This window comes from Durio zibethinus, chromosome 17, assembly GCF_047325235.1.
Source record: "Durio zibethinus cultivar Kanyao isolate XHJ-2024 chromosome 17, ASM4732523v1, whole genome shotgun sequence".
Classification (NCBI taxonomy): domain Eukaryota; kingdom Viridiplantae; phylum Streptophyta; class Magnoliopsida; order Malvales; family Malvaceae; genus Durio; species Durio zibethinus.
The window spans coordinates 24944111-24958987 of record NC_143178.1 but is presented as its reverse complement, the minus strand read 5'-3'; the positions used below and the strand labels follow the sequence as shown (position 1 = coordinate 24958987).

Below are 14877 nucleotides of genomic sequence, written 5' to 3'. Positions count from 1 at the left end.
TTGTGAGTCAATAATGCTAAAGTTAAAGCATTAAATGGGAAATTTTTGTTTATCTAACTTTGAATGTCATTTCAAGAGTACCATTAGGAATGTAAATTTTTTAGTCAAGTTTGAATGTCTGCATTACATGAGTGAACATTATACATCATAATGTTTTATTGTTATATTATCATTTGAGGTCTTTTATTTCATTTAAGTTTTAGATATTATAGGTTTTCTTTAAAAAAATGATAAATAGGAGAAAGATATTAGAATTGAATAAAGCCACACGTAGTTAAGTACCGAGGCTATAAAAATACCTAAAAAAAGGAAAAAAAAGACAAAAAAGAGAAAAAAAAAAAGAAAGTTTTGAATCTATGATGAGTTGACGATCACTATTAGAAAATTTTCAAATACCTAAACACCAATTTTCTTAAATCATCCAGTTGACCCCATTCATCAGCCATGACCTCTCAACAACCTTGAATTTGAATTTACAAACCTTAACCTAACCTGTTAATGTTATGATATCAAATAATGATATTCCTTTTCAAGGTAATAAACAATGAAACATCTAATTAAAAAAACAAGAAAGAAGTTTGGATTCCTAAAAGATTAAGTAAACATGATATTTTTCTTAAGAATTCAAATGTAATAATTTGATGTGTCAATGTTACACTGTAGTTTCAAAAATTTTCAAAATCACAGTCAACCCAAGTCTTGTAAAAAGACCTCAAATTTACCAATCTTTCAGCTCTTTATCTCAAAATTGGCTTGGCTCATATGTCACAGGGGCATATTAACTAGAAAAGAAAGATCATATTACCCTTAAGACAATATGAGTTATGATCAACCATTTTATTTTCTTTTTGTAAAGTAATTTAGATCATCTAATACCTTAAAAGAGTTTATTCCACATGGTTCTTTCTTTGTTCATTCCACATAATCCTTTTCTTGTAATAACTTTCTTTAAGGGTGGTTTGTTAAAATGAGATATTTTTTATGAAATGCATTACTGGTAAAATAAATTTAGGTATGAGTTATAAGGTACATGTAAAAAAAAGAGAAAAAAAATAACAAAAAAAAGAAAAAAAAAAGAGAAAAAAGAAAAGAAGAATGGTTATGACATTATGCATTTAGGAAATATGAATAAATCTAAATAAAATCCTGACAAATTCAAAGTTTTGAAAAAGGGATAAGGAAAAAACCAAAATAGAAAAGGCCAATAATTCAAAAAAATAAAAAGAAAACTTTTGAAATGAAAACTTTTTTTTTCAAGTTCATTTTCGTAAAGAAGATTGCTCTTCAATTTAAGTGTTAATGCATAAAATGAAAAATGACCTTCTTTCATTATCCATTCATAAATGTAGAAATATATCTGTCGTAACGTCTAGATCCGGGGATCTATCGCTAGACATTGACTTTCAGGGAGTCGCCACCAATCTTTTTTATCTAGGTGCGATTGGCCACCTAAGGAATCTGTCCTTCCAGGGAACACCTAAGTTTAAGGGTCCCTAGAAGAATAGGTTCGGGTCTGTTTAACCAGAACAGAGTTCGGGAGTTCGGTTACGTGTGAGGAAGGTTATAGCACCCTCACAACGCCCATCAAAAGATGGTACCAGCTTGAATTTGTGTTATCCAAAAGCCTTAAAATTTTACCAAGTAGTTAGTTGTTGGAAATGATTCTCAATTGACTCTAATACTTTTAGCAGAAAATTGAGAAAATTCCCTCACCTCAGGAGTATGCAAGAAAAACTACTGTTTCACTTGCAGAAGCTCCGTCGTCGGATTATTTAAAGAAAAAATCAAGATCAACCAATTAATTAAGTATCGAAAATTATTCTCAATTGACTCTAATACTTTTAGCAGAAAATTGAGAAAATTCCCTCACCTCAAGAGTATGCAAGAAAAACTACTGTTTCACTTGCAGAGGCTCCGTCGTCGGATTAATTAAAGAAAAATCAAGATCAACCAATTAATTAATTATCGAAAATTATTCTCAATTGACTCTAATACTTTTAGCAGAAAATTGAGAAAATTCCCTCACCTCAAGAGTATGCAAGAAAAACTACTGTTTCACTTGCAGAGGCTCCGTCGTCGGATTAATAAAAAAAAATCAAAATCAGCCAATTAATTAATTATCGAAAATTATTCTCAATTGACTCTAATACTTTTAGCAGAAAATTGAGAAAATTCCCTCACCTCAGGAGTATGCAAGAAAAACTACTGTTTCACTTGCAGAAGCTCCGTCGTCGGATTAATTAAAAAAAAATCAAAATCAGCCAAGTAATTAATTATCGGAAATTATTCTCAATTGACTCTAATACTTTTAGCAGAAAATTGAGAAAATTCCCTCACCTCAGGAGTATGCAAGAAAAACTACTGTTTTTACTTGTAGAGGCTCCGTCGTCGGATAAATTAAAGAGAAAAGAAAAAAAAATCAAGATCAAAATCAAAGTCAAATAAAAAAAAATTCAAAAAAAAAAAAAAAAAAAAAAAAAAACCTGGAGCGGCTCGGCTATCGGCTCGGCTCGGCTCGGCTCAAGGAAGAAAAAACGGCTCCGAGGAGCGGCTTGGAAGCTCGGCTCGGCTCGGCTTGGCTCGGAGGGAGGCTGGCACGCGCGGGTCAGAAGCGGGTCGACGCTCGGGTCGGGTCGGGTCACGGCAAAACGCGCGGATCCTCTGGTTACTTAAGGCCAAAACGACGTCGTTTTTGGAGGGTATTTAAGGCACTCTCGTCTGTTTTTTCGGCAGAACGCTCCTCCCCTCTCTCTCTCTTCCTTCCCTTTTCTCTCCCTTCTCTCTAGAAAACCGAAGAACTCCGGTTGAAGATTCACCGGATTCTGGAATTTTTCGCCGGAATCTGGGTATTTTCGCCGGAAGTTGGCCGGAAACTCGCCGGTTTCTGGGATTCTTCGCCGGAAACTGGGCTGGTCGCCGGAAACTTCAATGTTGGCCGGAATTTTCGTCGGAAACTTCAATGTTGGCCGGAAAATTCAACCGGAAACTGGAATTTTCCAGAAATTCCCAGAAAAAAAAAATTTCGAAAAAATCCCCAAAAAATTTCTGATAATTTCTGGAACTCTCCTAAACCTTTTCCTAGCCTTCTATACTCTTCCCTACGCCTTTGCTTCTCAAATCAGTAGCTCTAGCTTACTGTTTTTTTGTGTGTTCTTGACTGTTCCAGGGGGGTCCCTTTTATAGGGATTGATCAGGAGTTTCTGATCAATCCCAATTCCTCTTTGGACGGGAATTCAGTCTTTGAATCCAATTGGACTCTTCTGATTGAATTCCCCTTCAAAGTGGGAGTCTTCAACTTTGAATCCTAGCCCTCCAAAATAAAAATTAAAATAAAATTAAAATAAAATCTAGATAATTGGAAAGATAAATCAAAAGATAAAAAATTTTCAAATAATATCTGAAAATCAGAAAAAATCAGAACAGATAATTAAAAAAAAAGATAAGAATAATAATATAATAATAATAAATATATAACTATATACATATAAATCTATTCTAATGAAAAAAAATATATATATATATATATACATATATTAATACATAATAATAAATAATAAAATACCCAAGAGAGAAAAAAAATAAAAATAAAAATAAAAAATAAAAAATACGGGTAAAAATTCAATTGGGCCTTGCCCATTTGGGCCAGGCCCAAATGATCTGGGTCAGGCCCAATTGATCCGGGTCAGGCCCAATTGATCCGGGCCCGGACCCAATTGGGTGTCTACAATATCCTTTATTACTTTTTTAAGCCTAATTGAATTCTTTTAAAATAGACTCTATCTAAGGATCACCTTCCACACTGTGGGATAAAAAAAATGTGTTTAGGGGTTAAGAATGAGGATGTCCAAATAAAATCTCATATGTTGGGGCAAAGGTTTAATATAAAAGTTTATAAAAATTTTGAACCCACTTAGTGAAAGAATGCAAATAAAAAGGAAAATGAAAAGAAAGGAAGAATAAAATAAGGAAAAAAAATGAAATGAATGAATGAAAAGCAAAAAGGAATATACCTCAAAGTGTATGCTTTAAATAAAAAAACGATCATTGGTTTTAAATACCCTTAAATACTTCTTTTGGGCATTTCTATCATTTTCTTTGATAATCTCAAACCTTAATCTACATTACTCCTATGAAAAGCCTATATTAGATCAAGCATGGAGGCTTAAAATTGAAGAGTTTCTCTTGAAAAAATGACCATAAATTTTTTGGGTCTCCCTTTATTACCTAATTTCCTATTCGAATAATTAACCCCTTTCGAAAAAATTCTTTTCCTCTTTTGGATAAGGTCGCATTCTTAAATGCATAGTGAAATAATAAAAAAGGTCTAAAAAAGAGAGTGAAAAAAAAGAAAGAAAGAAAAATAAATGTAGCTCAATGGTGAAAACCTTAAAAAGGACAATCTAAAGCAAACCTTAAATGCCACTCCTAATGCTAAATGTGGTGAATGTTGAACAAAGATAAGCCAAACCTTTTTGAAATATTTGAAATATCAAAGTCCCAAAAGTCTAAGATGGGTTAATTTAAAAAATCTCAACTTTTATTCATTCCAAAATATCATTTCAAAATCTCAACCCTTTACAGCTAACTTTGACAAATATCAAAATGTCATATTTGGAGACTAAGAAAAATGTCAAATATGTTTGGTTTTCAAGGAATTCATGTTTTTAGAAAAACTTATGTTTCATCTATAAGTTTGCATGAAAAATTATGTCTCTTTTATTCCCTTTAGATGTTGAAACCTTTTTAAATAAATAAAAATCTTTATATATAGAACCATTCAACCCATTTGGAAAAAAAATTTTCACCTTTTTCATTTTTGATAGAGATCGTCAATTCTTGAGAATTTAAGCCTAAATTATCTGACACCAATGAAGATTTAAACCTAAGTTAACTAGCATTAATGAAATTTAAGCCTAGTATAGAAGGCATGCAAGCCCTAATTATTTAGCCACCAATGAATATTTAAGCTCTGTTTAGCTGGCACCAATGAATTTAAGCCCAGTGTAGCTGGCATGCAAGCCCAAATTATCTGGCCTTCAATGAAATTTTAAACTTAGTTTAACTGACATCAATAAGATTTAAGTCTAATATAGCTAACATGCAAGCTCAAATTATTTAGCACTAATGAAGTCTTAAACCCTATTTAGCTATCATCAATAAGATTTAAGCACAGGATAGTTGGCATGCAAGCCTAGATTATCTGGTACCAACAAAGTTTTAAGCCCAATTTAACTGACACCAAAAAAAAATTTTAACCCAAATTACCTAGCACACCATGAAAAGATTTTAAGCTTAACTTAACTGATACCTAAATTTAAACCCAATTTATTTGACACAAAAGAAAATTTAAACCCAAATTATCTGGCACCCCAATGAAAAGATTTTAAAACCAGCTTATCTAGCATCCTAAATTTAAGCCTAGTTTAGCTGGCACCCAGTAAAGATTTTAAGTCTAGTTTAACTTGCATCAAAGAAAAATTTAAGCCTAGATTATCTAGCATACCATGAAAAGATTTTAAGCCCAACTTAGTTGATACCCAATGAAGTTTTAAGCCCAGTTTAGCTATGACCAAATTTTAAGCCTAATTTAACTAGCACCAAAAAAAAAAATTTAAGCCCAGTTTATCTATATCCAATGCAAATTTAAACCCAATTTAACTGGCCCCTAGTAAAATTTTAAGTCCATTTTACTTAGCCATCAATTTTAAGCCTAATTTATCTGGCCCTCAAGGAAATTTTAAGCCTAGTTTAGTTTATCTTAATGAAATTTTTAATTTCAATTTAGCTGGCACTCAATTAAATTTAAGCCCAGTTTATTTGACACCAAAGAAAGTTTTAAGCACAGTTTAGCTGATACGTAAACCCAGATTACAGTCACTCTATTCAACTTGTAATGTTATCTCGATCAATTCTTTATTTTGACTTACGATGTTATCTCAATCGTTTTTTATTTTTGGACTTGTAGTATTGTTTTGATTGCTTTGTATTTTTCGACTTACGATGTTATCCCGGTTGCTCTTTATTTTTTAACTTACTATGTTGTCCTGATCATTCTTTATTTTTTGACTTACAATGTCTTCCCGATCATTCTTTATCACTTGACTCGTGGTTCAATCCTAAACCTTAAAAACCAAAACCAAAGAAAAAACCAAAAAAAAAAGTAAAAAAAAAAACTTTTGAAGAGTCATCGAGCTGGTTTCGAACAAAATTATTGTTTTTGTCCTTGTCTTTTTCCTAATTTTCAGTAATATGCAAAGAAGAAAAGCTGTAGACATTAAATTTATCCGAGATTCAATAAATTAGGCTTTCGGTTGAAATTTACGGGCTCGAGTTTTAGGTCGAAGCTCGATTTCAATTTCTTGAGCCCAAAGCCCAAGTTCATTATTTTTGGGCCTAAGCCCATTATTTTTTTTTATTATTATTATATTATATAATTAAATATTAAATAAAAATATTTAATATTAATTAATTATTTTTTTTTTTAAGAAAAGATAGTGGTGTTGTGCATGGCACCACTAAACCACCAACCCCAAACAACCTCCCTTGAGACTTATACCCTGCATAACCACCTATTCCCTCTTAAAGCTTTTAAAAGCTCTAGCCTTTTAACTAAAGATGGATACCCAACCCCAGCAAAGCCTCATTCAACCCTTACCAAGTCATTGGCCACCCTTCAACCCATAGGTCCCTAGAGCCTTAGCCCTTCACCATTACCCTAGCACACCAAAAGGCACCAAACCCCATCCCATGGAGACCAAGCACCAAAGCACTACCAGCTCAGACCCCTCAACACTTAATAGCCCTCCAACCTACCCGATGTCTTGCCACCCCAATCACCCCACCAAGAATCAGCTTAGCCTTAGCATTGTCCCAAAATCCTAGCTAGCACCATACCTTTATCGCATCCTTGTCCCAGTACCAACCAACCCCTAACCAAACAGCCACCAAACACCCATACCCATATAGCCACTAATGCTCAAAACCAACCCAAACCTTTCATCACTGTCGGCACCACCACACCAAAAGCCTTTAGCCGAAACCTAGCCTACCCACTACCAATTCCCCAAACAACCCTTTCAAACCCAAAACAAAAATAACCCACCAAAAAACCCATAGCCTAAACAAAACAACCTAAAAAAAAAAGAGAAAAAAATAGAAACTACTTATGACCTTTCAAAATCATACCAAGCACAAAAACAAGAAAAAAGCCAAAAACAACAATAGTCCCCTGATGGGGAACCCAGCACCGGCTTTAAAAAAAAAAGAAAAAAATCATATCAATAAAAAAAAGGTTTTTGGCTAAAACGTTGAGACTCAATTTGTGGAAATAGAGTTAGTTTTTGGTAAAAAGAAGGTTGAATCTAGAAGGTAGGCGTTTAGGGGAATCTTTGAGAATTTTTTTAGACTTCCCAGCGATCGACACGATAGCTGACGACCACCGATGTGGTGGCCTGATGCTTGATTTTGGCGAGGTTGGAGAGGATTATTTTAGGGCTAAAAGGTTTTTTTTTCTTTTTTTGAAGAAAAGATAAAATGAACTAAAAAAAGTTGATTGTCGTATAAACACAAATAAGCAAAACAAAACCGTTTTAGCCTTTGGATTCGCGTGTCGACCCGTGGGTGAGCAGTAAACCGTGCACCTGACTCGATTTCCTCCACCAACTAGGCCCTGGTTAATCTAGTTAGCTTGACGTTGACAATCCGGTTCAGGTAATTTTTTTAATTTTTTGAATTGTTTTTATTTATTTATTTTATTTACATATTATTTATGTCACTTTAAGTTTTGTTATTTATGTTTGTTTAAATTTTTAAATTTGTTAAAATAAATATTTATTGTTCATAATAATAATTAATAAAAATAAAACCAAAACAAACAAATAATGTGCAATAAAGTTTAATGTTTAATAGTTTTAATTAAAAAAATCAATTATAAACCTTATAAAATTATAAAATAATAAAAATAACTAGATAATAGTAATAACAATAATTAAAAATAAAAATTATTTCAAAACTTTTGATTTTTTATAATTTTTTTAAAAAATAAAGAATAATAACCAAAATAAATAAATAAAAGAATAAAAAAATACTAAAAGTGATAATAATAATAATAGAATAATAAAAAAAAATTTCTGCCTAGATGATGGAAGGAATAAAAATATTTTTTAAAAGATAAAAAATAAATAATTCAGCCTAGATGTTAGAGAATTATTAAATAATTAATATTAAATAATAATAATAAATTTTTATAAAAAAGAAATATATGAAAGAAATTTGTTTGAAAATCATAAAAATCGAACTTATCCCGAAAAATTGCATAGATGTTCAAGATTTTTAGAGATGTTCATTTTTTTTTCAAAACCTTGAAACCTAAAACCTCAAAACTCAAAATCTTTTTAAACCCTTGAAACCCTAAAACCCTGCAAACCTAAAATCTTTCAAACCTTAAACGCTTCAAATCCTAAATTTCGAAACTCTAAAATTTCAAAACCTTCCAAACCTTAAAACCTGAAACCCTAAACTTTGAAACCTTGAAACCTTGAAACCTTAAACCCTAAAACCCTAAAAACCTTCAAACCATAAACTTCAAAACGCTAAAATTCAAAATGCTAAAACTCAAAATCCAAAACTCCAAAACCCTAAATTCAAAATCTTAAACCCCAAAACCATAGACCTCCAAAACCTTAAAATTCTAAAACCCTAAAATCTAAAACCCCAAACCCTAAAATTTAAAACCTGAAAATCATTCAAATCCTAAAATCTCGAAACCCCAAAAACATAAATCCTAGAGCCCCAACCTAAACCCATACTCAAAACCATTTCAAAACTCTAAGAATACGTGAAAAAATATCAAGTGAAGTAATTTGTTCTTGAATGCCCCCTAGAAGATGGGGTATTTAAGAAATTTTATTTCATTAAGTTTTTCGTATGGGTCCTTAACCCGCGTTAATAATGAGATTAAAATAAAAAATAAAATGAGATTTTAAATATAAAATAGTCACACCTAAGCTCTACCTAGATATTGAAAAGTCAATGTGATCTTATTATATTTAAGAATCCAATTTCAATTTTGCATTTCATCATCATGCACAGCACCTATTGGCATACATACATTTATTTGTTATTATTTGCATTCATTTCACACATTCATGTCTTTAATTATTGTTTTTTACCTGATAATATCATCATTTTACTTTCTCACATAAAATGTTTTAAGAAAATAATAAAAAAGCATGTACTTTGAAAATGTGAAACTATAAAATGAAACAAAAATAACATTTCGAAAGAAATAACTCTCGGTACTCTGTCTAGATGTTAGAGAATCACCAATAATTATTTTCTACAAAGAGTGTTATATTTTTTAAGGAATGTTGTGATAGATCTTAGGCGAAATGAATTATTTTAAAATTTACCCAGATGTTAAAAAATTTTAAAGTAAATCTTTAACTTAAAGATTTTTTTGATATCCCTAAATAAAAAACTTTAATAAAATTACTTTCTTTTTCAAAAAAAAAAAAAATTTATTATTAAATTTCAAATCTAAATTATTTTATCCAACACAAAAAATAATACATGATTAATTAGTACCAATTCATGGGCGTTGTGAGAATATTAATCATTTCCCACACATAATCGACTTTCGAATCCAACCTAATTTTTTATAAATCGAAATTTATCTTTTTGATAAATTTTAAACCCATTTTTATTTTTTTATTAAAAAGATAAACTTTTGAATGGGTAATCATACTTTAAAAAAGATTAGTAGTGATTTTCTTTTATTTTTTCGATTTTAAAATCTTTACGTCTAGTGATCTCAAAATCATTAAGACAATTAATAATTTAAAATATGATACGATGACATGATATAAATATGATAATATAATATGAACATGATATGAATATAGAATATAAAAGTGATATAATTTTAAAATTTTAATAATAATTATATCTAGATTTAATAAAATTAAAAAAATATATTTTATATTTTTATGTCGATATAAATTATAATATATAATTTTTATATAAAATGATATATAAATATATAAATTTTAATATTTTATATAATATGAATACATAAATAGAATACAATTATCACGTGTAAAAGAGAAAAAAATGAAAAAAACCAAGGTGGGGAAAAAATGGTGGGGATTGGAAGAAAGAGCATCATCATCTCAGATGGTGTGGGAAGGGTCCCATCCAATTTTAATTTGGCTGACTAATTGGCCATTCTCAGTCACCAATCACCATAACTTTGATTATGTGTGGGGTCCCAAAACATCTCATCAGAACAAATCTGCGCCGTTAATTTACATTCTGATTTATGTCTCAACCACCACCAAACTTTCCAATACAGTCACATCTAATCTAAAATATAAATCTGTCACATTCAATTTTTTTTATTTATATTTAATGCTTTTTTACTTTTTTTAATTTGCTTTTATTTTTATTTATATTTAATAAATATATTTAATTTATTTTTAATAAAAACTCAGCGTTTTTATTTTTTAATTAAATCAAATTTTTTAAAAAATTAAATAATGTAATTTTGGCCAAGATGATTCACAAGGAAAATAAAAAGAATTATTGGACCACCTTGTTCCCAAGGCAATTGAAAGTGTTAATTTTATATGATAACAATGTCTCCAATGGGCCACAAATGGAATAAAATCATTCTAGGATTGGATTTTTTTTGGAAAAAAAAAACTCTTAACACAAATGAAAGAAAAAAAAAGTTTTAAAAGTGTAAAAAGTTTAGAAACTTATAGATTTACAATTTTTTTCCTATAATAAAATAATCTTTCTTTTAAATTTAAAAATTAATTAAGTTAATTTATTCAATTCTTTTTAAAAAATAACATTTAATAAATTTAATATTAAAATATCAACATTTATAATTTTTTTATCTCTAAATTACAACATATAAAATAAAATAACCCTTCCTTTTTGTTGACACTACATTTAATATTCTTCTTATTAGTATTTTTTAAAATTATATAAAACAAACAAGTTTTTTATACATGAAATAAAAAAAAAAAGAAAATCTTTTGCAAAAAATGGAAACATTTATGGAAATTTTTTGTTAACGTTTAATAAAATTGGAAAATAAAAAATAATTTTTATTCAAAAAGTAAAGTATAATTATGAAATTCTGACTTTCAATTTTTTTAGCATATCAATCAAAGTATTTGTAGGACTTTTGTTTCCTTTTTCCTTTACAATCCCAGTCACATCTTTTGCTTTCCAATATTTAGAAATAAATAAAAAAAATTAATTGAAAGCCGCATTTGTAAGTAACAAATGGAGGCTCCACATGTCCCAAAAGAACCCAGTAAGCTAAGCTACCCCTTTGAAAAAGGGCCAAGGGCCACATCAAAGGGTTAGGCTTGAGCAAGTTTTCAAGCCAGTGTTTTGTCCCAAGTATTTTGCAGCTTTTGGTAAGGAGATATCTTTTATATAATAAGCTGGCAGATACTAACGTAAGTGATTAAGATTTATAATTTAGATAAAAAATATTTAGATGTAAATTTTTATAAATTTTTATTGATAAATAATTTTTAAATTAAATAAATTTAAATAAATTTATAAATTTTTTTATAGGTTAACGATTTGTTTTAATTTTAGAAATGAAATAATATCTGTGCTCTAACATTTTATGAAAAAAAAAGTTTTAATGCATAAAACTCCATTGAAAAACCAATACAATTTGTATGCATATCAAACAAGGAATAGAAAGAAGTATTGATAAAAAAAGATTAGAGAAAAGCGAAAAATCATTTGAAGGGAACGGTAAAATTTTGAATTTCAACAATGGCATATAGGGGCAGACCGGGCAATTGAGCCAATTTTACAACAACAGTGATAACAAAATGGGTCAAACAAGATAGTGAAGCTTCACATGGCAGTTGTTCTCTCTTCTTCCTCCAACTTTTGACTCTGCTGAGTGCTGATGCATTAGCTCTTCTCTCTCTCTCCTTTCTGTTTCTCAATCTAAATCAGGTCTTTTGGTTAAAATTTTTGTCCTCAGAAATAGTTCCCTGGAATCTTCGGTTCCACCCCTCACCCCACACAAAACACAAAGTTCAAATCTATCTATACCTCCTTGTCTTCTATATCCAACCTGTCTCTTAACAAAAGTAATTTCCACTGAAAACTTGGATCTTCATTCTCTAACAAGCTGCAAACTTTCTTTGTGGAAACCATAAAAGAATCGAAATTTTGATGAAATGAAAAACACCCACATGTTAAAACTAGTTCTTGCATTATCTTCAGCAGCTTTCTTGTTCATCCTCCTACTTTTCATTTTCTTTTACCGCAAGAGGTCAGCAAGAAATGACCAGCTGGATGACATAGAAAGCAAAGAGCAGAAGCATGAAGATGAGTCAGAAATAGAGGACTTGATCACTTTTACCGGTGAACAAGACCTCACCATCTGTGACATTCTCGATGCCCCTGGTGAAGTGATTGGGAAATCCAACTATGGAACCTTGTACAAGGCCTTGTTGCAGAAGAGCAACATGGTCAGATTGCTCCGTTTTTTGAGGCCAGTGTGTGCCTTGAAAGGTGGAGAGTTTGGTGATGTGGTTCAGCTGTTGGGCTGCATTAGACATCCCAATTTGGTGCCTCTTTTGGGATTTTATGCTGGGCCTAGAGGAGAGAAGCTTCTTGTTCATCCTTTTTATAGACATGGGAATCTGGCTCAGTTAATCAGAGGTGAGTGTTCTTTTTTCGATTCTGTTCGTTGTATTTTGTGCTTGTTTTGGAAGAAAATGCAGAAAAAAAGTACAGACATTGATTGAACATCTGAAGCTAGATTCAGTTACTTGTCCTAGTTGATATGAGCTTCATATCTTTTGAAGCTCAAGATTCACTTATTTCTCTGTTCTCCCTCCAATCAAACAATTTTTTTTTTTTGAAAAAAAATTATTTGTTTCTTTGGTCAAGTTCTAGGAGGAAAGGGATATTGATTCCCCCAAAACAGAAAATCCCAAAGGAAAATTTGATGTAATAGGGAATCATTGATGTGTTAATTCTATATGTTTTGACATTTTCCAAAATTCAAAATTAATAAAAGAATGACTAAATTGTAAACTTTTGTCCATAAGTTTTTGTCTTTCGGCTTCATTTTTCCAATTTTGAGATATGATTTTTTGTAAAGAAAAGGTCTATTTATTATTCTTTTAACTGAAGGGAAGAAGAGTAGTTTACCAAGAAGTCCTAACCTGGATTCAAATTGTGGATTAACTTTGTTTTGTCTGTAGAATATACATCCACTTTATAGGCATTGCCTATCATCATTACTTTCTTTGTTGTATAATTTTTTCTGTCGGCACCTACCTCTGTCCTTTTCCCTGCCATATCTATAATTCTATCTCCATGAGAGTGAAGGTTTGAGTTTACTCTGCTATATTTCCCTCTTTCAAATCTTATGTGATAATGTTCAGCAACCAAAGTCACTTTCTTTTTTTTTAACTTAACATTGGAATAGCAAAGTAAATGTAAAATATTCTTTCTGCATCATGACTTTTAGTTAGAATGTGTAGATTTTGAAATAGACTGTTTGTTTGGCCAGATGGAAATGGGGAGTCTCATAAGTGGACTGTAATTTATAGGATTTCCATTGGAATGGCCAGAGGATTAAATCATCTGCACACAGGATTGCAAAAGCCAATAGTCCATGGAAATCTTAAGTCTAAGAACATACTTTTGGATCTCAATTACCAGCCATATCTCTCGGATTTTGGCCTATATCTACTCTTGAATCCTACCTCTGGCCAAGAAATGCTTGAAGCTTCAGCAACTGAGGGCTATAAAGCTCCTGAGCTCATCAAATTGAGGGATGCAAGTGAAGAAACTGATATATACAGCCTTGGGGTGATCTTTCTTGAACTACTTTCAGGAAAGGAACCAATAAATGAAAAGCCAACACCTGATGAGGATTTTTATCTGCCAAACTTTATGCGAAATGCAGTTCTTGATCATAGAATTAGTGATATGTATCATCCAGACATACTTCTGAGGAACAGTAATGATCAGGGAAATCCGGTTACTGAAGAATCCATTCTTAAATTCTTTCAGCTTGCCATGGCTTGTTGTTCTCCTTCTCCTTCTCTTAGACCCAATAGCAGACAAGTACTTTTGAAGCTTGAAGAAATTGGAAAGTAAGAGACACAAAGGCATATAAACTTGAAGCAAATGTTATGTCACCCCTAGTATCGGGATAGTTGGATCTCTATGGATTTTTGGCTAACTTCCCTTAATCATCAAGTGAAGATATTTCAGCTTGTAGAAGTGATGCCTGGAGCTACAGAAATATTGGAATGAAGGTAGGTGCTCGTCAATTACTACAGGTGATTTCTGGTCAGTCCCCATGCTCTGCAGGTCAGTTTCCAACCTTTCCAAGAATGATGGTTGGCATAAATTTTTAATCCCATCATGTTTGGTGGCTTGTTCATTCTTTGGACACCTACAGGATTGTCATTGTGATAGTTGATCAGATTTTCTCTCTTTTTTTTTTTCTTTAATATATGTTCTCATTGATAAACTCATATCTCAATTGTATATTCAACTAGCTATATAGTTCAATTTACATTCTATCAAATCTTAGTTGCGTAATTGTGTGTTGTAGTGTTCCAATCTTTTAGCTGGCACAGGGAGTTAACAACCAATAAGTGCTGGTTAGGTAAGAACGAATCAGATTGGAAAAGCAGAATATATAGTTGAGCTGTGATGGAGATTCATTCAACTTTATTCCTGGAAGAGTAACCACCACTTTTAGATTGTCACTATCGGTCAAAAGCCACCCTGAATTCTGCACTTAATTGTCATCTGACTGATATAAAATTCACTGGACCTTTTTTTTTCTTGTTTCCTTTCTTTTCT

The 14877-nt window shown here is 31.1% G+C and overlaps 1 protein-coding gene across 1 annotated transcript; it reads left to right on the top strand.

Annotated features, from left to right (window-relative positions):
* The first annotated feature begins 12056 nt into the window (after nucleotides 1-12056).
* On the top strand, nucleotides 12057-14594 carry LOC111290003 (putative kinase-like protein TMKL1). The gene is made up of 2 exons (XM_022881403.2): nucleotides 12057-12708; nucleotides 13568-14594. Exons 1-2 carry the CDS (start codon nucleotides 12222-12224, stop codon nucleotides 14158-14160), a joined length of 1080 nt encoding a protein of 359 aa, XP_022737138.2. The 5' UTR covers nucleotides 12057-12221; the 3' UTR covers nucleotides 14161-14594.
* The last annotated feature ends 283 nt before the right edge of the window (nucleotides 14595-14877 follow it).

Bases quoted from the DNA above. Each gene is read 5' to 3' on its own strand.
- LOC111290003 (XM_022881403.2), top strand. From the start codon at position 12,222: ATGAAAAACACCCACATGTTAAAACTAGTTCTTGCATTATCTTCAGCA. The intron at 12,709-13,567 runs GTGAGTGTTCTT...TTGTTTGGCCAG, and splicing joins TCTGGCTCAGTTAATCAGAG to ATGGAAATGGGGAGTCTCAT.